This window comes from Salvia hispanica, chromosome 1, assembly GCF_023119035.1.
Source record: "Salvia hispanica cultivar TCC Black 2014 chromosome 1, UniMelb_Shisp_WGS_1.0, whole genome shotgun sequence".
Classification (NCBI taxonomy): Eukaryota; Viridiplantae; Streptophyta; class Magnoliopsida; order Lamiales; family Lamiaceae; genus Salvia; species Salvia hispanica.
The window spans coordinates 31740826-31763902 of record NC_062965.1 but is presented as its reverse complement, the minus strand read 5'-3'; the positions used below and the strand labels follow the sequence as shown (position 1 = coordinate 31763902).

The 23077-nt window shown below is 35.9% G+C and overlaps 3 protein-coding genes and 1 non-coding gene across 4 annotated transcripts; 1 reads left to right on the top strand and 3 right to left on the bottom strand.

Annotated features, from left to right (window-relative positions):
• Positions 1 to 1482: 1482 nt before the first annotated feature.
• On the bottom strand, positions 1483 to 1555 carry TRNAR-UCU. The gene has a single exon. It is a non-coding gene; the product is annotated as a tRNA-Arg (tRNA).
• Positions 1556 to 2730: 1175 nt separating this feature from the next.
• On the bottom strand, positions 2731 to 8674 carry LOC125201036 (pyruvate kinase 1, cytosolic). Its single transcript, XM_048098911.1, has 16 exons — positions 8405 to 8674; positions 8216 to 8312; positions 7937 to 8034; positions 7656 to 7811; positions 7288 to 7365; positions 6780 to 6911; positions 6277 to 6357; positions 6114 to 6185; positions 5928 to 6017; positions 5365 to 5509; positions 5067 to 5155; positions 4450 to 4545; positions 4239 to 4306; positions 4044 to 4143; positions 3545 to 3604; positions 2731 to 3237 (listed from the first exon to the last, which is right to left on the bottom strand). The coding sequence occupies exons 1-16, from the start codon at positions 8471 to 8473 to the stop codon at positions 3085 to 3087; spliced, it is 1584 nt and encodes a 527-aa protein (XP_047954868.1). The 5' UTR covers positions 8474 to 8674; the 3' UTR covers positions 2731 to 3084.
• A 997-nt stretch (positions 8675 to 9671) lies between these two features.
• LOC125200706 (uridylate kinase) lies at positions 9672 to 12442 on the top strand. Its single transcript, XM_048098444.1, has 7 exons — positions 9672 to 10374; positions 10463 to 10607; positions 10989 to 11042; positions 11169 to 11260; positions 11548 to 11783; positions 11866 to 12036; positions 12126 to 12442. Exons 1-7 carry the CDS (start codon positions 9761 to 9763, stop codon positions 12221 to 12223), a joined length of 1410 nt encoding a protein of 469 aa, XP_047954401.1. The 5' UTR covers positions 9672 to 9760; the 3' UTR covers positions 12224 to 12442.
• A 241-nt stretch (positions 12443 to 12683) lies between these two features.
• LOC125200705 (leucine-rich repeat receptor-like protein kinase PXC1) lies at positions 12684 to 15010 on the bottom strand. Its single transcript, XM_048098443.1, has 2 exons — positions 13568 to 15010; positions 12684 to 13483 (listed from the first exon to the last, which is right to left on the bottom strand). Exons 1-2 carry the CDS (start codon positions 14841 to 14843, stop codon positions 12816 to 12818), a joined length of 1944 nt encoding a protein of 647 aa, XP_047954400.1. The 5' UTR covers positions 14844 to 15010; the 3' UTR covers positions 12684 to 12815.
• Between the last annotated feature and the right edge of the window lie 8067 nt (positions 15011 to 23077).

Sequence of the window (23077 nt, the reverse complement as noted above, 5' to 3'; positions counted from 1 at the left end):
CATTAATAAGACTATCAACATGAGTAATTTTTATTAAGAGAATATTAGAAGGTATAAAGCATAAGGACCACAATATTCTCCAAGACATAAAAGAAACAATTTCGAGGTTTTCTTCTAATATTTTAACAAGCTGTGATTTTTATTACTTATGTTATTCGTTAGAGCATCCCCATTCTTACTCTCTGCTCTTTAGCAAGAGCACAACACCCACATTTATGCTCTTCCGCAAGGACATGCTCAAGGGTCCCATCATTCTATTATTCAATTTAAATAAAAATATTTGCACAATATTAAAATACATTAAAAATACACAAAACTTTGAAGTATAAATGAGAAATAATTTGATGTAAAGAATGGTTGATGAATGTGAGTATTTATAGATGATTTTTGGATAATTTTTTTTTTAAAAAAAATCAAAAAAATTTGAAGACAACAGTAAAATAATAACTATATTTTTGGGAATCTGAAAATAAATATTTATTCTTTTTTCCAGATTATTTTCGATTGTTATGATTTTTAAAAAAATAAATAAATTTAACGGAATAAAAACGAGCCAATCACGCAATGCCACGTCGCCCTGCTCAGCGGCACGAACTGCTCTTGTTATCGAGCAGCAACGTGCAGTGGCGCGAGCACAGCGACGGACAGGGGGTGTGGCACAGTCGGCACGGACGCCGTCCTTCGGGGCGAGCAGCGATGGGGATGCTCTTATATGGACATAAAAAGGTTTTTTATATATAGATCAATTAATATTTATTATATGAAAAATATTAAATACAAGTTTAAATTTATTTAATATTTTTTTGTCCTTTAACGAAAATGGTAATATTAAATATTTTTTAAACTTAATTTGTACTAATATATTATTAATATTAATAAAGTATTCAAAATATGTTTAATATGTAAATATTACTCCATTTGTCCAAGAATAAATTTTTCATTTTTTACGAGCTCAAATTTAAAAAATTATTTAACTTTATAAAAGAAAGTGAGTTAAAAATTTAATGGGATGTATGTCATATTTTATATTTGATTTATAATAAAATATAAGTAAAGTGAGTTAGCTAAATGTGAAGTCCTCTGCTGAATATAGTAAAAATTAAATGAGATATTTATCAGTGAAAAAGAAAAAAAATTGAAATATTTAATGGCAGAGGAAGAAAGTATAATCATAGCTATGTTATATCATTGTGAATGGTATATCAATGACTTGTGGATGAAATGGTTATTCCTTTTTGGAGAAAGATGATTTTTAACCGAAGAAACATCATCAAGCAGTGTAATGATAATGAGCAAAAGAATAACTATTCCATTTCATTCCAATCTGTTGTACGATTCACATTCACCAACCATAACTCTATAAATTGACTAGCCCTTGAAAGTTTAGATCCTAAAATGAGTGTGAATTATTATATACTCATCGTTGACAAGTGATTGCGAGTCTTAAATTTATCCAGAAAAAATTAACTGAATGAAAACAAACACGCCCAGTGGGACTCGAACCCACAATCGCCTGATTAGAAGTCAGACGCCTTATCCATTAGGCCATGGGCGCTTGTTGCTACAATGGTGAACTTAATTTATTTTAGACTGGTCAATAATCAGGTTTGTAGCTTAACTAGAATTATCACATCTAGGCTACTAAGCATAAGGGCCTGTTTCCTTGTTAGTTATCCGTTAATATAGAGGGTATATCATTTCGTTAGTGAGATCAAATTACCTTTGTAGCCTTCAACTTGCTAGTCATACAAAATGAGAGATTTCATAAAAGAGGAATGAAATATGTGTACCTTCCAAAATTAGGGATTAAATTCTCTTACCTTTGTTCAAAAATTTGCATGCATCGATCCTATATTTCAAAAAGTCAATAAATTTAATCTCAAATTTCAAAAGATCAGCACATTTAATCCCTTTTTCTGAAATTTCTCAAAATAGGGGTACATTTGATTTTGTTCGTTTTCTGGTATATCAAAGATTGCAACCTAAACACACAATGCCCCAATTGATGTAAATATAAACCTATGGCCAAACACCACATCAATAAATTTTATCTACTCCTTTGCACGCATCAAAGTATTCAAAGCTATACAACTGAGCATTAAGTCTGTCAAAGGAAAAAGAAACCTCTTCGAACTCTGGTTTAAGTTTTTGATCGAATGGAGCAAAGCTTAAGAGCATCCACAATGGTGCATTGTGTGTTTCAAGTGAACCTCATCCGCGCTCGTCCATCCACTGGAGGCCGACAATATCCACTGACGAACCACTGCAGGAGGCTAGTCTGGACTAAGAAATGCTGATGTTGCGAACTATAGTCCCAACACTAGTTCGCACCATTATGGATGCTTCAAGCAAATCCCAATAGTACCGTAGCCCCATTGAAAACAATCGAAGCAAACAACTAAACCAAACGCCACAATAATGCGGCTGAATCATTTTTCTTTCTTGGTAAAAAAGCAGACAGAGCTCGATTACAAACTAACGAACGTAAGAAACACCTAATCATCATGTATCAACCAAATACTAAGACCCAAGAGAGGGGACTCTAAAACACAGACACATTTATGAAAGTTGTATGCATAATGTGACAGAAAGTCAACAATGAAATTTCCTTCCCCTTGCACATTACGGAGCACCGCAGAATCAAACTCATATAACAAACTCTGCACTTTCCGTACTATAGATCTTCAATTAATGATCATTTTAAAATTCCCTACAATCATGGACACACCATTGAATAATTTACTAGTACATTATTTTGATATTATTACTCGAATGAGTTAATGTCTTCATGACAAAGACATCCAGGGCGGTTATTTTCTCACAAACACCCTCCCTCATGGTTTGCAACCACCAATAATGGAGTACTACTTGTTTTTAAGAATTACATCGTGGTAAATAGTACACCGACCCACCATTCTTTCAAAAAAAGGGGTGCCAATGATCTATAGCCATCCAAAACCAACATCCAAACTCATGGTGATGCCTACTAGGTTCATGTCCCTCAAACTTGCCCACCAAAAACAAAGAACTAAAAAAACAGTTTGATGTTGTGCTTTGGTATAATGTTTGTCTCCATCATGTATTTTAATCTTCAAGTTCGATGATCTTCACCACAGAAGCATCTCCGACTTTCTGGCATACAACTACTCGATCGTGGGACTTGATAACTCCAGAAGCTTTTCCATGATCAAGTGCAACCTTCAAAACAGACTCATTTGTTGCGTTTGTGGACTCAGCCTGTAAGATGAACAGTCAGTCCACAGTCGAGGATAAACAGATCCATAGTACTCCATGAAACAAGAGCATGTACGAAAATTCAAATAATCCAACTCTTATAAAAACATGATCAGAATGGGTAGTGTTTGCAAAGTCAGGCAAACTTGATGATATGAATTTAAGCAAAAGCACTTAAGACTATATCAAATTGATGTGGCTTTGTGCAAGAATTTGACATTAAAAAGAACTCTCATACAAATGTGATATGGCCATAGTAGTTTTGCATCCATAATGCAAATATGATCGAAGGAAAAGACAAGGTACTTACTGGATGCCGAGGATCAGCGAGCAAGGGGAAAAGGCCCCGCACTACAAGTGATTGCCTAGCCTGAACATATGCAGAAACATTATAAGCACCTCACTAGGAAACAAATATAACAGAACTTGAAGAAGGACGATCACAAAAAAAAGCAGGAGAAAAGCAGTTAGATCTGTGCCAACTAATCTCCTACGCAATACAGGCATAGCTTTTCCTACTGCCTCAATCAGATTAAGTATAAAAACAATATTGCACGAACGAAAATTTATGACATATATCTGGATGTCATTATATAGCCATAACAACCTTCCTTGTTAATATGAAAATAGAGCCATCAAATAAAATTGTTCTGGAATTGGAGCATTTTAAAGCTTAAGGGGAGGGTGGGGACTGAATGCTGGCATATGCCACAAAGAGGTGAGGATGCTATAACCACACTGTAAGGTTTGTAAAGTCGAATTCAGGTTTCATAATAAAAATATTATCTTGATGTGGAGCTAAAGTTTACCTCAAATGCACCGCTAAAACTCCACTTCAGCTGATTTGTCTTCAGGCGAGGAATGACAACAGATAACACAGGCATTGTTGGCCTGTACTTTGCAATCAATCTGCATAGAAAGGAAGATGTTGAGATGATGCTAAAATGAAGTGCATCTTAGATTCTTAGTATCAGTTTATATGTATCTGACAAAGAAAACAATACCTTGCAGCTCTTCCAGATGACGTAAAGCATATTATGACAGATGCCTTAACTTTAAGGGCCGCACGGACCTAAGATAAAGTGCAGATAGAGTGTCTTAATATGATGATCTAAAGCAAACACTGAAAGCACAATTATGGGGCAGAAAGATCTATTCATAATTCTTTTGCTATTTAAATTTCACATTGTTATTCTTCAGTTGTTCGCAACATACCGCAGAGGAAGCAATAGATTCCAAGTGAGTCATTGGTTCACCAACAAACTTTACTGTCCTCTTGAAGTATTGATCTTGATTGAAGACCTTCTCTGCCTATGACAAAAAGGGGAAACTGCAGTTAGATTTGCTCAAGTGTTTGTCAATAAGGACAGTGAGACTAGCCAAGAATACTTCATATAAGGGGTGAGCGCCCAGAAGATATATGTTAGTCCAAAGTTTCTGCTATTGATGGGAATGAAATAGGCTTTTATATATTTTGATATTAATGACAATTAAAGAAACAAACTTTAGTGCTTTGCCTAGTAGAAATAAAACATAGAAGCTTAGAGAGTGTAACTGTACTTGCTCAAAGAATAAACATGAATAAGATGGGAATCTGATTGGGTGAAACGTAAAATATACACCTTCAAAGCATTTTATTTTTAAAATGCAATAGGTAGTTATGGAAAATGAAAATTCATTGCGAGTAAACATATTGCATTAGACAAAAAAAACTGAAGCTGTTAAAATCAAGAAACCTCAAATTGTAATGTACAGGAAACAGAACACCATATAAAGATATCAACAACAGCTAATATCAAGCCAAACAAATGCAGAGGTGAAAGACAATATACCTCAGCACAGATTTTCCCAACGGTAGAAATAGTTTCCACAGGATACAATCCACGCAAGGTCTCAGCACCAAGAAGAATAGCATCACATCCTGAAATATACATTATCACCATGGTTCAGCCAGCTGATATAAATTGACCAACAATTAAAGAAGACTGATGATAATTCAAATATAGTAACCAAGTACAAAGAATGCCCTTGGACAATTAATAGTGAAGGAATGCCAATTCACAAAAACTGCTTTTAACAAAACACGGCCAAGCATTTACGTTTTTCCAACTAAGATTGTCAGTCACTTACCATCCAAAACAGCATTAGCAACATCAGTTGCCTCAGCACGAGTGGGCCTCAAATTGTCCGTCATGCTATCAACAACGCGAGTTACAACTGCAGGCTTTCCAGCCATGTTACATTTGTAAACAGCAGACTTCTGAAACAAGAACACCTACAGATACAGAGGAAAGAAATTACTCTAAAAATTATAGAGTAGAGCGAAGAAATCATATTACATGCAAGCAATATGCAAGATTATAACATCCCACCCACAGAGGCCAAAATGTGCGTATATTACTTTTTCAAAGGTCAAAGTGCGACAGTCCTGAATATATAATGACCAACCAGGACACTTGAAAATTCCAAATGAAAAAAATTACAGCTATAGAGCATAGCCTTGAAACTTGAGGTACTAACTAGATAAATACATTCACAAAAAAAACTACATAAACATAGTGCTTCTTCATGTACATATAGACATGTGGAATGCAGCTCAAAGTCAGAATGCCTCAGTGGCAATCACAATTTCAAAAAATCAAAACAAACAGATGGGGAATACAAAGCAAGATTTTGCATAAACAAATGCTGACCTTCTCAGGTGGGAGGTCTATGCCAAGATTCCCGCGAGACAGGATGATACCATCAGCCTCCTGTAGGATCTCGTCAAAATGGGTTAAACCCTGCAGATACCAGTAAGTTAAAGTTTATGAGCCACTCGCTCATCTCTTGTAAAAACACAACCCGCCATTAGAGATTGCGTTGCAGCCTCAGCATACCTCTACATTTTCAATTTTAGCAAATATTTGAGTCTGACTCAGATCACCATGTTTTGACAGAAAATCACGGGCCTGCAAAGAAAAATTATCATCTTCAAGGAAACTATATACGTGGAATTCACATTAAAAAGAAATCAAAACAGTTTTTCCTCAGCCACTTTACCTCACGGACATCCTCTGCGTGCCGTGTGTAGGATAGCGAAAGAAAATCTATTTTATTCTTAACACCCCAAGTGCTGATAACCTGAAACAGAAGTGATATGTCTTGAATATTAAAATCAAAATTGAAAAGATAGGATAAGACAGACATATAAAGGAATAACCAAATATAACTTCTAGTTAATCATCAGCAACTCAAATAAATAGACATGCTTCAGATGCCAAATTGCACACTACTTTCATAGGTTTGAATTTCACCATGAGTAATACAGGAAGGTACAAGGAAACTGCTTGAAGGTTTAGGTTTGAAGGTGGTGACTTTTCAGTTTCCTTCTCGCCTTACAAGTATTGTGGTTAAAATCATATTTAAACCCCTTGATAAAGTTTGGAAGTGCGAACCATTTACTGCTAATTTCAACAATGAGTCATTTAGAATCATATTGTGGTTAAAATCATATTTAAACCCCTTGCAAGTCAAACAGTTATTGCAAGGTTTGCAGAACTCACCTCCTTGTCCTTTTCAGATAGAGTAGGCAAATCAATTCGAATTTGTGAAGCATGCAATGTAAATAGTGATCCTGCCAAGGTCGCAGAGTTCTTGGTAACACAAACCACATCATCCCCCTTGACTTCATCAACCTGCCAGCCAAATCACAAATGAAAAGTAATAAATATCACTGAAATAACTAATTATATATCAAGCATAAGGCATAAAATGCAAAAGAAAGTGTACTTAGTGTATACAGGCTCATGTTCGATTCTATCACAAGAATTTATTCAAAATGGAATCAGGGCGAAAAAATCCGGAGGAAGATGAACAAACTCAAGAACCAAGTACACATAGGTAATGTAGGAAAAAAAGAAAAGGAGAAGCAAATCAATAATAGAAAACTGATTCAGACAAGCCCACTGACATTGCAAAGACAGCTAGACATGTGAGAGTGATTAATAGAATGGGACAACACAACTAGGAGAACTTAAAAAATGAAAAACACTACATATGTACACCTCCTACCTCCAGCCATACAGAAGTCGTCTCACTTCCCGTGAATAGGTACTGACCGACAAAAATGGTGTCACCCTTCTTTACAGCCTGCAAACATGGACCTTGATTAGGATGTACAACATGAAAGAGGCCTAGAGCAAATTAATGATGTCGAAAGAATGGAGTAGTACTCTTAGAAGTAACACAGACAGTGATAGTGATAGCTAGAATCATATTAGCAGCTCAGGCAACAATAGCAGCTGTAAATAATGTTGCTTTAAACATATAAAAAAATTCATAACAGTAAAGCAAATAAACTTGCTCCTTCGAATCACAAATTGACAACAGTGGATGGGTTAAACAGCAAACAAATTGCACTAGGAAAATAGTTAGAGAACCTTAGCCAATCCAGCAAAGTTGATCGGCAAAACTGCAGATGTCGCTTCTTGACCTTGATCAGGAGTCAAAGTAACCTTGTCTTCGGCTTTAAGTGTTATAGATGTCTCACGCTTATTAACAACTTGCATTTCAGCACCTACGGTGTCTAGCATAACCTGAAAACATGTTCAAACCCAACATCATCAAATTTGCATGCTTTATTTCAGTCTCTCCAGCTGTAAATATGAAAAAATAATTCAAAATCAAATAATTATAAAATCCAATAGTTCAATAGACTTACAGCACAGAGTTTCGTAGTGCTCTTAATTGCAGTCTTCAGATTCTCCAAAGTCTCCTGGTGAGAGTCCGCATCGCCCCATGAAAAATCAAATCTCGCAACTGCCACGTTCGGAAAATTAACAAAAAAACAAAAAAAAAAAATAACAAACTAAATACGATCAAAATCCAGAATAGGATAAATACAAAAAGATAAATATCTCCAAAAAAAAAAGGTTGAATCAATTACCAGACATTCCAGTCTTAAGGCAATCGGAAATAACTAAAAGGTTGAATCAATTACCGGACATTCCAGTCTTAAGGCAATCGGAAATAACTTCTACGGATCGAGAGCGCGGGCCGAGCGTCCCGACGATCTTCGTCATAGCAGGGAAGAAACTCTGCATATACACCAGCAGATGAGTGACAGAAATCCAAACCGCAAACGGCTAGTATCGATCCGCTCAAAAATCAAAACAGCGAAAAGTGATACCGGTTTGGATGGCTCAAGGATGGTGGCCATCCGGATTGGCTCCTCGAGCAGCAAATGATTTGAATGCATCTTGATTGTCTTCGATTTCTTGCGAGTAGCAGTAATTGAAGCAGAAAATTATAGAATTGATTTGGTGGCTATATAGTGCAACTTGTTTCTAGTCTCTCTCTCTAAGATTTCTTTTTGCCAACGAAAACATCCCTCCCTGGTTTACGCTTTCCACCTCTTGGGTACAACGTAGGTTCCACAAGGTACCACTTTCACGAGCATTATTTTTGGTTTCTTGTTTGTTGTTAAAAAACGTGGAATTTTGCACAAGTCGAGCTCAATGTGATATTTATAAAATCCTGTTTATTTTTATTTAAAATAAAGATATTCATGAGGTACTCTCTTCCTTCCATGACACATTTTTTAGTCGACATGAGATTTTAGGAGTTATTAACTAATGTATTTAATTGAAGAGAGAAAATGTAGTTGGATGTATTAATTACATGGAGAAAGTTAGCGGAAAATGAAATGTGTCGTTTTAATTCAGATAAACTATTAAGAAAAATGTGACTTGATTTAGGCATCTTCCAAATATGGCAAATATTACCGGCGCTAGAAGCGAATTGTTCCATTATTTCTTGTCCATAGATAATTAAATCGGAACCTTGTCAATTTTTGTATTTATGACACGTTGAATATTTACTGGATGAATAAATGAAGTAGTGGAAAACGCCACGTATGTATATAGCACGTATGGGAATGAGAAGTGCTTATTAGTAGAATTAAAATAACTTTAGATCTAATAAATACTTTGAATCAATTAAAGAAGAAAACTTTACACGGAGTAGTATTAATTCACTTCAATTAAGTCAGTTAACTTATTTAACAGGGAGTAGTGTCAATTCACTTCAATTAATTTAATTGAGTAGAGAAAACAGGTACTAAAGACAAATTAGGCTTCTGCTATACTCTCTTCGTTTTATATAAAGGTATTTTTCTTCACCACATAACATTTTAAATAAATAGTAAATAAAGTAAAAAAAAATAAAATAAAAAAAATTACATTTTGTTCAAAATAGAAATAACACAATTAATTTATTTATACTTTCTAAAATAATAAAAACAATTCTTTATAAAATAGTAGAAAAATAACTTTATTAATATAGATTTAAAATTAGATCCAAAATTATAAGGCGAAAATGGGCCCACTCACGTGCCCACCTAACGGACTCGTCACGAATGTAACGCCACTTGGGCAGCGCCCCTACCCCTAACAGGCTAACACCTGCAAAATTTCCCAAATTCCATTATCCTTTAACGGCGCCACGTTTTCACGTCCGTCTCCGTTTCCGTCAGCTGACGCCGTCCATGGCCGCTTGTGACGACGACTTTTCCCTCCTCGACGACCCCCAAAACCCTAACTCTGCCCCGCCCTCCACCGCCACCGCCTCCCCATACCAGATCCACCCGTACGAACACGATTCCGACCCTTTCGATTCCGATCCGAACTCGCTATCGACCAAGCGCCTCACCGATCGAGATGACATCCACAGCGGCACCTCCAAAAGGACCAGATTGCCCTCCTCCGCCAGTGCTGGCGGAGACTACCGCAAGGACAGGGAGGAGTGGAGCGACACGGCGATCTCGTGCCTGCTTGAGGCGTACAGCGAGAAATTCGTGCAGCTGAACCGGGGCAATCTGAGGGGCCGGGATTGGGAGGAGGTGGCAGCCATGGTCAGCGAGAGGTGCGAGAATCAGTCCAAGAGCGTGGAGCAGTGTAAGAACAAGGTCGATAACTTGAAGAAGCGGTATAAGCTTGAGAGGCACCGGCTGAGCAACGGCGGCGTGTTGACCAGCCACTGGCCGTGGTTTAAACAGATGGAGCAAATCGTCGGCAATTGTATCGCTGCCAAAGCTGCCGTCGAGGAGGAGAAATCGTCTGGCGCCGGAGGGGTGTCGTACTCGACTAGGCAGACCAAGAGGTACACAGTCGAATGAGCAATTTTATTTAATCTATCAAGGATCCGTGGGTTATTTATTTTCTCCTAATGTTGAACTGTTTTGGGGCAGACTAGGAACAATAGTCAATTGTTCTGGTAGTCAGATTAACAGCATGAAGTCGAAACCATCAAATAACCTCAGATGGAGGAGAGTCGTGTTGAAAATTAGTGGAGCTGCTCTAGCTGGAAGTGCTCCTAACAATATTGAACCGAAGGTTTATTTCTAACTTAATTTCGCTTGACTCTATTTGCCTCCGGAGAGTCCATGCATCTTTAGTTCCATCATATGCCATGAAATTGTGCTATCTATGGATGTGAACCTAATTGATATAGTGAAGGGGTACCTTTCCGGCTTGCTGCAATTGCAAACGCTATATCTCCTCAAATCTATAACCTTTTCTCCTTCGGAGTGAATTGCTATGTGTTGATGCCTATAAAAGAATAGCCGCTAACTTGATTGTATATGTACTTCATTATACATGTATAACTTGCTCAATAACCTTGTCCCCTCTTTGTTGTTGAATGTCTTTGAATTCCTGCTGTCTCTGCTCCTGAATCTGGAGTTTGAATTGCTTGATCTCTTTGACATATTATAGGTGGCCATGCTGATTGCAACAGAAGTTTCAATAGCATGCCATGTTGGTGTTCAGGTACTAGTTTAAAGCCTTCTATTCGCAAGGTTGTCTTTAAATTTCCTGCCATGTAATCTTCATTTCTTTTTCTTTTTTTCTTTTACTTTCAACTTCTTTGTCCTTCTTTCAAAAATTTAATCTTAGGTAGCTATAGTAGTTGGTGGTCGCAACTTCTTTTGTGGGGACGCATGGGTTGAGCAAACTGGCTTGGATAGGTGTACTGCATATCAGATTGGGTAAGCTTGCCTTTTGCTTTTTATGAGTTAATTTTTCGATTTTGCACTAAATTCCTCGGATCTTGAAGACTTATACATTCAGTTTTGCATGCTTTACTTTGTTTCTTATTCAAACTTTGGCTCTCAATTTTTACATGCCTATCAAAACATTAATTTCAATTCCATTTTTCCCCGCATGAATCTGTCATCAGTCTTATTTTAGTTCTTATTTGAGTATGTGTGCTAGAAGCTGTATATGGTTCTTATTTGAGTTCTTTCACTGATCCGGCAATGGCATCTACAATCAGAATGATGGCAACTGTGATGAATTCCATACTACTGCAGTCTGCTCTGGAGAAACTGGGCGTGCAGACGCGCGTACAGAGTGCATTTTCTATGCCAGAGGTTGCTGAGCCTTACAGTAGGCAACGGGCAATTCGGCATCTTGAAAAAGGAAGAGTTGTAATTTTTGGTGGTATTGGCGCTGGCACAGGGAATCCTCTCTTCTCCACAGATACAGCTGCAGCGCTTCGAGCATCAGAGAGTATGTCCTTGCTTAATGGCATCCTTTATCTAATGGTTTCTTATGTATTCCTCAAATCACAATGTGCCTTAATTCTTTGCAGTTCACGCTGATGCAGTCCTGAAAGGTACAAACATGGAAGGTGTATATGTTTGCGATGCTAGAAATAATAGCATAGCGGCAGAGCATATTTCCTTCAGGGAATTGGCTTCGAGGGGGGCGTCTCCAATGGACATGATGGCTGTGACATTCTGCGAGGAAAATGGGATCCCAGGTCCTAAAACTTACATATCCTCCATTTTTTTCCACCAATAGGTTGGTTATCTGTCTCACACGTTGATTTTTATCTATTTTTCTTTGCAGTTGGCATCTTCAATCTTCACGAGCCTGGAAATATTTCGAGGGCGTTATGTGGGGAAAGGGTTGGTACTCTAATAGATCAAACAGGTCCAGTTACTTAACATTACGTGCTATATGTTGAATGTGGCTTCAATTCAGTATAGGCACATTAATAATTTAACTTCTTGTTGTATGTTTAGTTGGTAAGGTTTATCAATGCTACTCTAATTAGCCTAAAAGATGATGTAGTAGTTGTTTGTGCAATAGTGTAGAATGCCGTCTGTATTTATATGGCTTTGATTGAGCCCCCTTTAGGTTATACCTTGAATTATTTTTTCTTATTTGGCTTGAATTTGATTAGTCGGATGTCCGTATGATCGTAAGACAAATGACAATTTTTTTAACATATGATTTCATGTCTTAGACTAGCAAGAAAGAAATAAATTATGACGTTGTTAGCAGCATTAGTATCTCAGAAACTAATTGTTGACTTCAACTCAATTGTAAATACTGAAGAATATAGAACTTTTTGCAGAACAACATGTATTATTAACTATATCATAGCCCTTTTCACAACAATCATGGAAATGATAAAACTGAATCACAACAGCTGAATTTGGAGTGACTAAAGATCAACGCAACATCCCCAATAATAACAAAATTAAACAAACAAATCTGCAACGAGACACTGCAAGCTCAGTAGCAACGACGATTTCAGACGAATCCATCTTCAGTGGTGGCTAGCGATGGCGAGAGTGAGTTACGCGAATCGTCATAGTCCTCCCCCAACGGCGACTGCTCCACCCTTATCTCCTCTATCATCCTCACCACCTCCCTCATCGCCGGCCTCTTCTCTGGCTGCGCCACTACGCATGCCATCGCCACATGCAGCATGGACACCAGCTCCTCCTCAATATTCTTGTACCTCAACAGTTCTTGATCGAACACCTCAGCCGTCCACTCATCCCTCACCACGGATCTCACCCAGTTGGGCAAATCCACCACTGCCAACTCCTCCTCCTCCCCGGCCTTCGTCCCAGCAGGAAAAGGGGCTTTCCCGGTGAGCACTTCAAGCAGCAAAACTCCGAAGCTATACACATCCGCCTTCTGCGAGAGGAGCTTGATCTCACCCTGCTCTGGTGCCCTGTACCCTCCCAGCCTAGCTATGGAATGGACCGGGTTCAGCAGCAACGACAGCCCGAAATCAGCAATGCAAGCATTGCCATTTTTGTCCAACAAAACATTGGATGATCTCACATTGCCATGAGGGATCCTTGAACCTGCATATTCCTCATGGATTTTCGATAGCCCTCGTGCTGCACCGAGGATCAAGCTGATCCTCGTCGTCCAGTCCAGCGGGATCCTTCCCGGCCCTCTCATCCCTACTCCGATAACAAAAATGGTCAGAAACAGAGCTAACATTGCCGGAAACAGACAAGTTTAATTTCATAATTTGCATTACATACCATGAAGTAGTGAATGAAGGCTGGCATTAGGCAGATAATCATAAACAAGCAACTTCTCTTCTCTGGCATAGTAATAAGCTCTTAATCTCACTACATTTGGATGCCGAAGCTTTCCAATCACATCCATGTATTGCTCGAATTCTTTTCTAGTGCAAGGATTCGAATCCTTGAGCCGCTTCACGGCGACGGCGCTGCCATCGTCTAGAACAGCTCGGTACACCGTACCTAAGCTCCCTTTTCCGAGCATCTCCGCAGATGCTCGGAGAAGCTCATCCAGCTCAAACTGCTTCTTCCTGTCAAAAAACACGAGCTTGCTCTTGTCGGTGCCATCGCTGTCTCCGTTCGCTCTCGAGCAGCTGCTGCTCCGCTTCCTTCCGTCGCTGCCGGCCACGGTCGAGCTCGCGTCGGTGGAGGCCTTGCAGCAGCAGCACAGCATCCCAAACGACGCGATCACCAGTAGCAGCAGCAAATTCACCGCCACCAAAGCTATGATCTCGCCTGTGCTCAGCCGGTGGTGGTGCTTCTTCGGCGGCGGAGGGAGAGAGGTGGGATTCGACGGCACGGTTGTTTTGGGAAGGGATGATGGCTTATCCGCGATGGTTGAACAGTCGGGAAGAGGGGTCTTCCCGCAGAGGGCTTGATTGCCGGAGAAGCTGCTGTTGCCATATCGCGAAAGCAGAGTCTCCGGCAGCAAGCCGGAGAGCTCGTTGTTGGAGAGGTTTAAGTGTATGAGGTGTGGAAGGGAATCGAGGAAGTTTGGGATTTGGCCGGAGAGTTTGTTTTCTTGGAGATTGAGGGTGAGGAGGCGGGAGAGGTTGGAGAGTTGAGAGGGAATGGGGCCGCGGAGGTTGTTGTTGGAGAGGTCGAGGCGGAGGAGGCGGTGGAGGGATGAGAATTGAGGGGGTATCTCGGCGGAGAAGTCGTTGCCGGAGAGGTAGAGGAGCTTGAGGTTGAGGCATTGGGCGAGGGGGGAGAGGGAGTCGTTGAGGCGGTTGCCGCGGAGGTCGAGGAAGCGGAGCTGGTCGAGGGAGGAGAGGGCGGCGATGGGGCCGCGGAGGTTGAGGAAGGGGAGGGACACGGCGGCGACGCGGCCGTTGGTGCATGTTATGCCGAGCCAATTGGCAGTGCATGGGGTGGTTGTGGGGGTCCAGTTTGAGAGGAGGGCGCCGTGGAGGTCGGTTTGGGAGCGGAAGGAGGCCAGCGCCGCCGTGTCGTTGGCGGCGGAGGAGTGAAGGAGGGATGTGGAGAGGAGGAGGAATGAGAAGAGGAGGTCCATTTGTGAGAGTGTGAGCGGGAAGAGTGTGAAAGGATGGGATATGTTTTATTTGGTTTTGAGTTTTGAATAGTGAGGAGTAACAAATTGAATTAATTTTTCCTCAGAAAGTGGGGAAAAAAACAAAAGGGGGTGGAAATTTGGTTGAGAGAGAGAGAACTTTTTTAGAAGTCAATGAGATCTTTTATTTTCTAATTACTATTCTACATCTTTTATGCACATAGAAAGTAGGAGTATATGATAAATAAGCATTTATAGGGAACATGAGATTTGTCATGGATTGTAAATTTGTAATATCAAGTTGTGAGTATTAATTTGAACAAGGAAGCATTGATAATTTTTTAATTTATATTTGCAAAATAAGTAGAACAAAATTTCAAGAATTCCTACGATTTTATATCTATTTAATTCTATCTAATTAATTGAATTTCGGGATTACCATAAAAGGCAGCATGGAATCAAATTTATTGAATTTCAATTCAGAATTGATGTATGATTTGGGAAGTGAGAAAAAGTGAAGGTATGACGAAAGAAGGGGAAAGTGAGAAAGAGTGAGTTAGTTGGGTGAATGATTGATGTTTTCCATATCGGAATTCAGAGGAAGCAAAGTTATTATTACAATGGGAATATAGATTCAGAAGATACCTTTCCTGCTTTTCATTTTCTAATTGATGAAGCTTCATACAAAAAGGGGCACAATTTTCTGCTTTTTCAGAACAACGAGATTTCATTTTTCAATTTTTTTTCACTCGAAAAAGATAAAATTAGGAATCCATATATAATGTGTTATATTGCTAAATCATCTTAAAATTGTTAACTACGACTAAATGATACTCCCTCCGTCTCAGATAATTCGACTCAGTATTCTATTTCGGGCCGTCTCACATAATTTGTTTCATTTCACTTTTACCATTTTTGGTAGTGGACCCCATATTCCACTAACTCATTCATACTCACATTTTATTATAAAACTAATACTTTAAAAGTAGGACTCACATTCCACCAACTTTTTCAACTCACTTTCCATTAGATTTCTTAAAATTCGTGCCAGGTCAAAGTGTCTCAAATTATCTGGGACGGAGGGAGTAGGCATTAAGTACTAGTATATCTTTAAATCAAGGCTCAATCAATATAATGAAAAAAAATGTGTATTAATATCATTTAACTCAAAATTAATTATAATTAACTTTTAAAAAATAGTATCACAAAACATATATCAAATTAAAAGTTTTTCATAAGGATTCTAACAAGATCCCAATTGCATATGTTTGGATGTCAAAATTTAAATTTTTTTTAGAAATTTATGAATTTTTTAACAAACAGTTAAATATCAACATAGTTGTCATAATATATCAACATAATGTGTGTAAAATGTAAATATTAAATTTTATTGATATATGTAATAGGCTATATTGACATCCGATTCAAAACTCTAACTTTGATAGTTATTCTATATTTTCAACATTGAAAAATGAAAATGGAATTACACATGGTACATCATTAAATCTCTGAAATTCAATAATCTTAAATTAATTATGATTAGCAATTAAGGATCAGTTAGCAATTGATTACGTTCGAATACACTATAGACTATACCAAATATTTCACAAATATCTAAATAAGTAGCATATGATTGTCCCAATACACTATAGACTATACCAAATATTTCACAAATAACTAAATAAGTTGCATATGATTGTAGAATTGGGCCCGTTTGTGACATGTACAGACTATGTTTATTCACAAGTCTATATTTATAAAAAAATGTACATGGACCATATCAAACAAAATGTAAAATCAAATTACATCACAATGAAACATAGAACTGGAATTGTTTCTCACAAGTATTTAAATGTACAAACTTTGGTTGTCTTCTCTGTCGCCCACTGCAATAAAAAGCTGTTATCTGAAGTGATAAAGAAGCAAACATGTTTTCCCATATCTGATAAATTTCACTTTCCAAATTCACATGCATTTATCCCCCACACCGCCGTACTAATCCACATCATCTTTTTCCTACAAATCATATTAAATTTAGAAAACAAAAGCGGTTTTGATCGAAAACTTCTCACTCGAAATAATATTTGTCGAATTAGTCCGAAATTAATAACTTGGCGGCCTGATAACTGATACGTGAAATCGAGTGAATTGGCTCAATGGACATTGTTATTAAGTATGATGGTGTTCGGTTCGTTGGACAAGATAATAGTGAGATAAAAAATAGAATAGCTAAACTGAAGTTTATCCGGGATTAAATTAGTCAGTCATATAGGTAGAAATGAGATAAATATCATGAAATACAAATATAATGTGATCTTGACATGGTAGATACAATCATATAAACCAAAATAAATTATAGCTTTTGAGTAAAAGAATATCCGAAGGAGAGATAAAATTTAGATATTACCTTTACAAGTAAACGTGGCCACTAAATGACCCGTAAGTATATACTCTTTCGTCCAAAAATAACTGTACATGCATAGTCATTGTCATATTTTTCTTTTCTTTACTTTATTTATAAAAAACAAACATGACCCAACCATTATTTACCCTCAGAGTGAACTACAAAAATAGTCTCTGGATTATGCGTTTTTCTCGCCAATGAATCATGAACTTTCAAAATATCCCCAGACAACCTGAACTCAGCGTTTAACTCGAAAATAGTCATTTTTCACTGTTTCGTGATGAAAATACCCTTTTGGGGAATTTTGGGGGGTTTGGGCAATTTGGTCTTTTTACATTTGAAATCTGATATTATTTCAGTGATGTACTAAATCTGATATTATTTTAAAATTTAATCTTGATGGACAGATCCAATTGAGAAAATAAGGTTATTTTTTACTGATGAAGATATTAATTAGTATAAGAGTGAACTATAAAAATTGTCTCTGGACTATGCGTTTTTCTCGCCAATAAACCCTGAACTTTCAAAATATCCCCAGACAACCCTGAACTAAGAGTTTATCTCGAAAATGGTCATTTTTCACTGTTTCGTAACGAAAATACCCTTTTGGGGGGTTTTGGGGGGTTTGGGCAATTTGGCTTTTTTACATTTTAAATCTAATATTATTTCAGTGATGTACTAAATTTGATACTACTAAAAATTTGATATAGGAGACTTTTTGATGAATTTTTCTAGTTAATTTTGATTATTTTCAAATTAATAAATGAGAATTATATTAATCTTACATTAGATGCATATTTATTTCAAAATAAATCATGTTATATGATTAAAACTATTAAATATTGATTAAAACTAAGGCGGCGTTGTACCTTATTGATTAAATATTAGACACTATCAAATATTGATTAAAACTATTAGTTTGTTATTTAATAGTAATTTTGATAATTAAAAAAAAATTATTGATATTTAAAAATTGAAATTTAAAATTTAATTTTATAACGTTAAATCTAATATTGAAATAAAGAAACAAAAGTGAAGGATGGAAAAAGGGAAGAAAAATGATAATTTTAAAATAATATTAGATTTAGTACATCATTGAAATAATATCAAATTTAAAATGTAAAAAGACCAAATTGTCTAAACCCCCCAAAACCCCCCAAAAGGGTATTTTCTTCACGAAACAGTGAAAAGGACCATTTTCAAGATAAAGGATTGTCTGAGGATATTTTGAAAGTCCAGGATTTATTGGCGAGATAAACGCATAATCCAGAGACTATTTTTATAGTTCACTCTTATACTAATTAATATCTTCATCAGTAAAAAATAACCTTATTTTCTCAATTGGATCTGTCCATCAAGATTAATCTCTTTCCTATTTATATTAAATTTGACATCACCTTTTTCTTTTTTTTTTCCCTATGTTATCCTTTTTTTCCTTTTTCAGAAGCATCTCCCACTTTATTAATTATGCACAACATTTATGTTATCTACAATTGAAAATATTAGATTATATAACAAAGCGAAAAACTAGTTTTTCAACCACGAAACATAAGGGGAGTGATCAATTGCCAACTCATCATTTAATCGCTAACTATAACTAATTTAAGACCATAGGATTTTAGAAAACTTGTGGTCTACAATTTGCAATGTGTAATTTTAATTTTTATTAATTAAATCAAAAAAGATAAAAAAAACTACTAAATTAGGATTTTGGATGAAAATGTCAATATAGTGTTTCGAAAATATCAACATAATGCTTTGAGAATGTTATCACATAACTTATATTGACATTCTACATGTATTATATTGACATATTTTATATATCATGTTCACATTTGTTGCTGTACGAAAAAATTGAAAATTTTTGAAATTTTTTTCAAATTTTGACAATTGGAACATATGTAAGTGAGATCTCGTTAGAATCCTTATGAAATTATCTTTAATTTGATATATGTTCTGCGAAAAATAATTTAAATCGAAAAAGTTATATGCGTTTTAAAGTTATGAGATCATTTTCAAAAGACAGTTACATCTAATTTGTTATAAATTGACTAATATTCTTATTGACGTTTTTTTGTTGATCGTATTGACATTCAGAGGCTAATGATCTAGGCCCTTAATTTGAATATCTAATGACTATTATTTAATTATAGTTAGCAATTAAGTATTGAGTTAGTAATATAACACTCCCCAAAATACAATATATAATTTTTTTTATTAAAACTAGTAGTAACATATTAAGGTGAATACTTTATTATGGAACATGGCGAATTTTTCCTTTGTCTCAAGTTGGTTGAGTCACATTTTTTCCTACTTTATTCTATCTCCTATGCATCTTATTATTTTTATTATTTTATTTTATCTTTATTTAATCTACTAGTAAAACAATTTTAATTCTTAAATCTTATCATAAAAGAAACCTCTCCACCAACGTGAGATTTATATTAGTGTAAATTAAATTAAAATAGTGTCATCAGTTGCAATTCGCCGTAAAGCTAAAACAATAACTCAGAGCTTGATTCAATGCATGAATAAATCAAACTGCCCGTGCACTGTCTGAATGTGAATGATTTATTAAGTAATTGAATTCGAGAAAGAATTGTTGTAAAAGTTGTTCAGTTATGCAATAATTGAGACGTACATTTTGTTGGGAGAAAAAGTGAGGAATTGGATTACAGCTTTTGATGAGTAGCAAAGTGAATAAATGATGGCCTTTTGGTGAGAATTCAAGGCGGGATTGACGTTCAAAAGAGACTAAATTCACTATCAATCAATAATTCTTTACAAGATTATTACTAGTTGGTGGCCATGCTCCAAAATTGGACTTACTTTTGCGCGATCATTGATTCATGTCCCACTGTCTTTACAAATTGGCCCGATCCCGATCTCGGACTGGACTAGGTGGTTGGGTCGGGTTAGGTTGGATCAATCCAGCTGTTCAAACTTTGGGTCAAAAATCTCACAACTAAGAGCATCCACAATAGAAATCGGCCAGCCATAGGCCAACCACTCTCTCTCCCTGCCACGTCGGCAGCACTAAAAATCCATTAATTGCGGAATTAAATTTACGATTAAATTACAGAATTAAATTTACGAGACATATACGAGAAAATTCATTAATTGCATTAAAAAAAAGTACATTCATTTAAAAAAATAAATTACATAATAAAGAAAAAAAACTATCGCCGTGCTATCACACCCTAACCCCTATTATCTATAATATAATCAATATTTAAATACAAATAATTCACGTGTCAAAATATAAAATAAAAAACATATCATATACGTTCATCGCCCAACTTTTATCTATCACATTTCAAAATATTTTGAACTGTCGTGAAACCCTCTCACCACTCTATATGATACACATTTATCTGCATGCAAATATGAGGAGCAGAAGGCTGACAAAATGCGTCAGCCGCCGAACCTAGTAACATGTGGAGTTCCTATGACCCACGTCAATAAAAAACATCACTGATATCTTATTCCTGAAAAAATATTAGTGGTTTATATGAGTCACAACTCAGTGTATATAAATCTTACCTTTAATTTCACAACCCAAAAATCAAACACATTCTTTAACCAATATATATAATAATAATCAACAAATATTAATATTAATTCCATATACATATGCATATGCCACTCTGTTCATTTTATTATTCTGTGACAAATCAAGCCAGGTATCTGCCCGGGATTCCATTGTATATATGACTCATAGGTCCCATTGCCTTTGTAGATATATATATGACTCGAATGTCCATTGTCATTGTATATATAACCCATAGGTCCCATTGCCATTGTATACATATATATGACCCATAGGTCCATTTCCATTGTATATATGACCCGTAGGTCCGTTGTCATTGTATATATGACCCGTAGGTCCATTGCCATTGATATCAGACCCAGAGCAAGACTGTCACAGATTCTCTTTAATCCAATGATTCAAATAATTCCAAAACCATGTGCAAACATATCAATTGCATCAATTACATATTTCTATCATATAATTCATTTACAATATATAAAACATATCAATTGCACCAATTACATATTCATACCATATTCCACCATCTATATCAAATAACACATAATTATATCAGAGTCACATCATATAATCAAATTATTCACTTTATTTAACAGTTAGCAAAGAAGCACATAAAATATGTAAAATTAGAAGTATGTATACACCTGAGTAAAACTTATAACCTGGTCGAGCACTCTGTTCCTGTTTCTCAATCTATTAGCATTTGATCCTATAGAATACATAACATTTAAATTTGTATTCTTATCGACATATTTTCAGTTCATGACAGATCTATTTAGTTATCAAATGTCTAATGTTTATAGTATAATTGTAATAAGCTCTTAGTTTATGATATCGAATATTAATTGTTTACTACAAATGCAAAATTAGGGACTTGATGATAAATTCAAGAGCAGACCCACTTATGACGCTTAGTCACGTTTCTTTTACTACTTCTATCCCTGAAAATTTGATACATATTACCATTTCAGTCCGTCCCTGAAAATTTGATACACTTCACTTTTACCATTTTTGGTAGTGAACCCCATATTCCACTAACTCATTCTTACTCACATTTTATTATAAAACTAATACTTTAAAAGTAGGACCCACATCCCACCAACTTTTTCAACTCACTTTTCATTACATTTCTTAAAACCCGTGTCGGATCAAAGTATAGCAAATTTTGGGGGACGGATGTAGTACAATTCAAAAAGTTGAATATGGGTTGAGCCGTTCTCAGCAAGCATTTCTCCTGAATTAATCCATCTTTATACAACGAAGAATTATAGTATGTCCATTATCTCATTATGATATATACACACCACTGATACAAAAGGAAATTCCTAATTTCATTTGATAACATGTTTTCTTACTAAATTCTCCTTTTATGTTAGTATATTCGAAAATCTGCTTTAGAACTAATAACATTAAAAGTGATATGCTTGATTAATTTAAGCTCAAAGGTATCCACACTTTACATAAATTTAATTATAAGGTGCTGATATACAATATTATGTAACCTAAAACGTAGTATTTGAATATGAAATCTCTATAAAATATATTAGAAGCAAGATTTTATATATGAAACAATTTTAAATTTGGAAATTAGAACCTTATTTACAGGGTTTAAATATAAGATACCCTAATTTTTGTATAAGACTTATTTAAATGGAAGAGTACCTTAAGCTTACCTCTACACCCACCAAACAATTGTACAAGAGCTCTCTTCCCATTCTCGTCTAACTTCTCCGAGATTTTTCTTTCTCTTTAATTTCTTTTATTCTTCATTCTCATGACACACAAATTATATGTATATTATTAATTTGCCCTTTTTATTTATAAAATAACCGACTTAGTGTAAAAGGGATTAAACCCAAGCATTATTTAAAAAAATTTATTCCTTTGGTCACACAAACATAGGACACGTTACTTTGACACCTATCACTACCATTTAAAGAGTTCAATACTCAAGAATTCATTTTCTTATTTTACTAACCCAAATTTACATTAATATAATATATAACACCTGTATATTTATATATGTACCACACCAAACTAAATAAATATATTCATACATGTGTGCGTACTATTCATTACCTAAATTATCACAATTGGTTTTAATAATTATAATTAATGATTAGGATAGCGCTTCATATATTATTTATGATTAATTACCTTATAGAATATCTTTTCGTAATTTTAGTATGCAAGTACAATATAAATGTGTAATAATAATAATGATGACAAATATGGAACAGAGATGTCACACGTGCAGTCTTCCGTGCCCACAACTCTTCAATT

What these genes read in the sequence shown, in the direction of transcription:
- LOC125200706 (XM_048098444.1), top strand. Translation starts at nt 9,761, where the DNA reads ATGGCCGCTTGTGACGACGACTTTTCCCTCCTCGACGACCCCCAAAAC. An exon ending in CATGCCATGTTGGTGTTCAG is followed by an intron (nt 11,043 to 11,168) that starts GTACTAGTTTAA and finishes ATTTAATCTTAG; the next exon opens with GTAGCTATAGTAGTTGGTGG. An exon ending in AGCGCTTCGAGCATCAGAGA is followed by an intron (nt 11,784 to 11,865) that starts GTATGTCCTTGC and finishes AATTCTTTGCAG; the next exon opens with TTCACGCTGATGCAGTCCTG.
- LOC125201036 (XM_048098911.1), bottom strand. Translation starts at nt 8,473, where the DNA reads ATGCATTCAAATCATTTGCTGCTCGAGGAGCCAATCCGGATGGCCACC. An exon ending in TATCTGAAAAGGACAAGGAG is followed by an intron (nt 6,358 to 6,779) that starts GTGAGTTCTGCA and finishes CTTCTGTTTCAG; the next exon opens with GTTATCAGCACTTGGGGTGT. An exon ending in TCGCTGATCCTCGGCATCCA is followed by an intron (nt 3,238 to 3,544) that starts GTAAGTACCTTG and finishes TTCATCTTACAG; the next exon opens with GCTGAGTCCACAAACGCAAC.
- LOC125200705 (XM_048098443.1), bottom strand. Translation starts at nt 14,843, where the DNA reads ATGGACCTCCTCTTCTCATTCCTCCTCCTCTCCACATCCCTCCTTCAC. An exon ending in CCTTCATTCACTACTTCATG is followed by an intron (nt 13,484 to 13,567) that starts GTATGTAATGCA and finishes TTATCGGAGTAG; the next exon opens with GGATGAGAGGGCCGGGAAGG.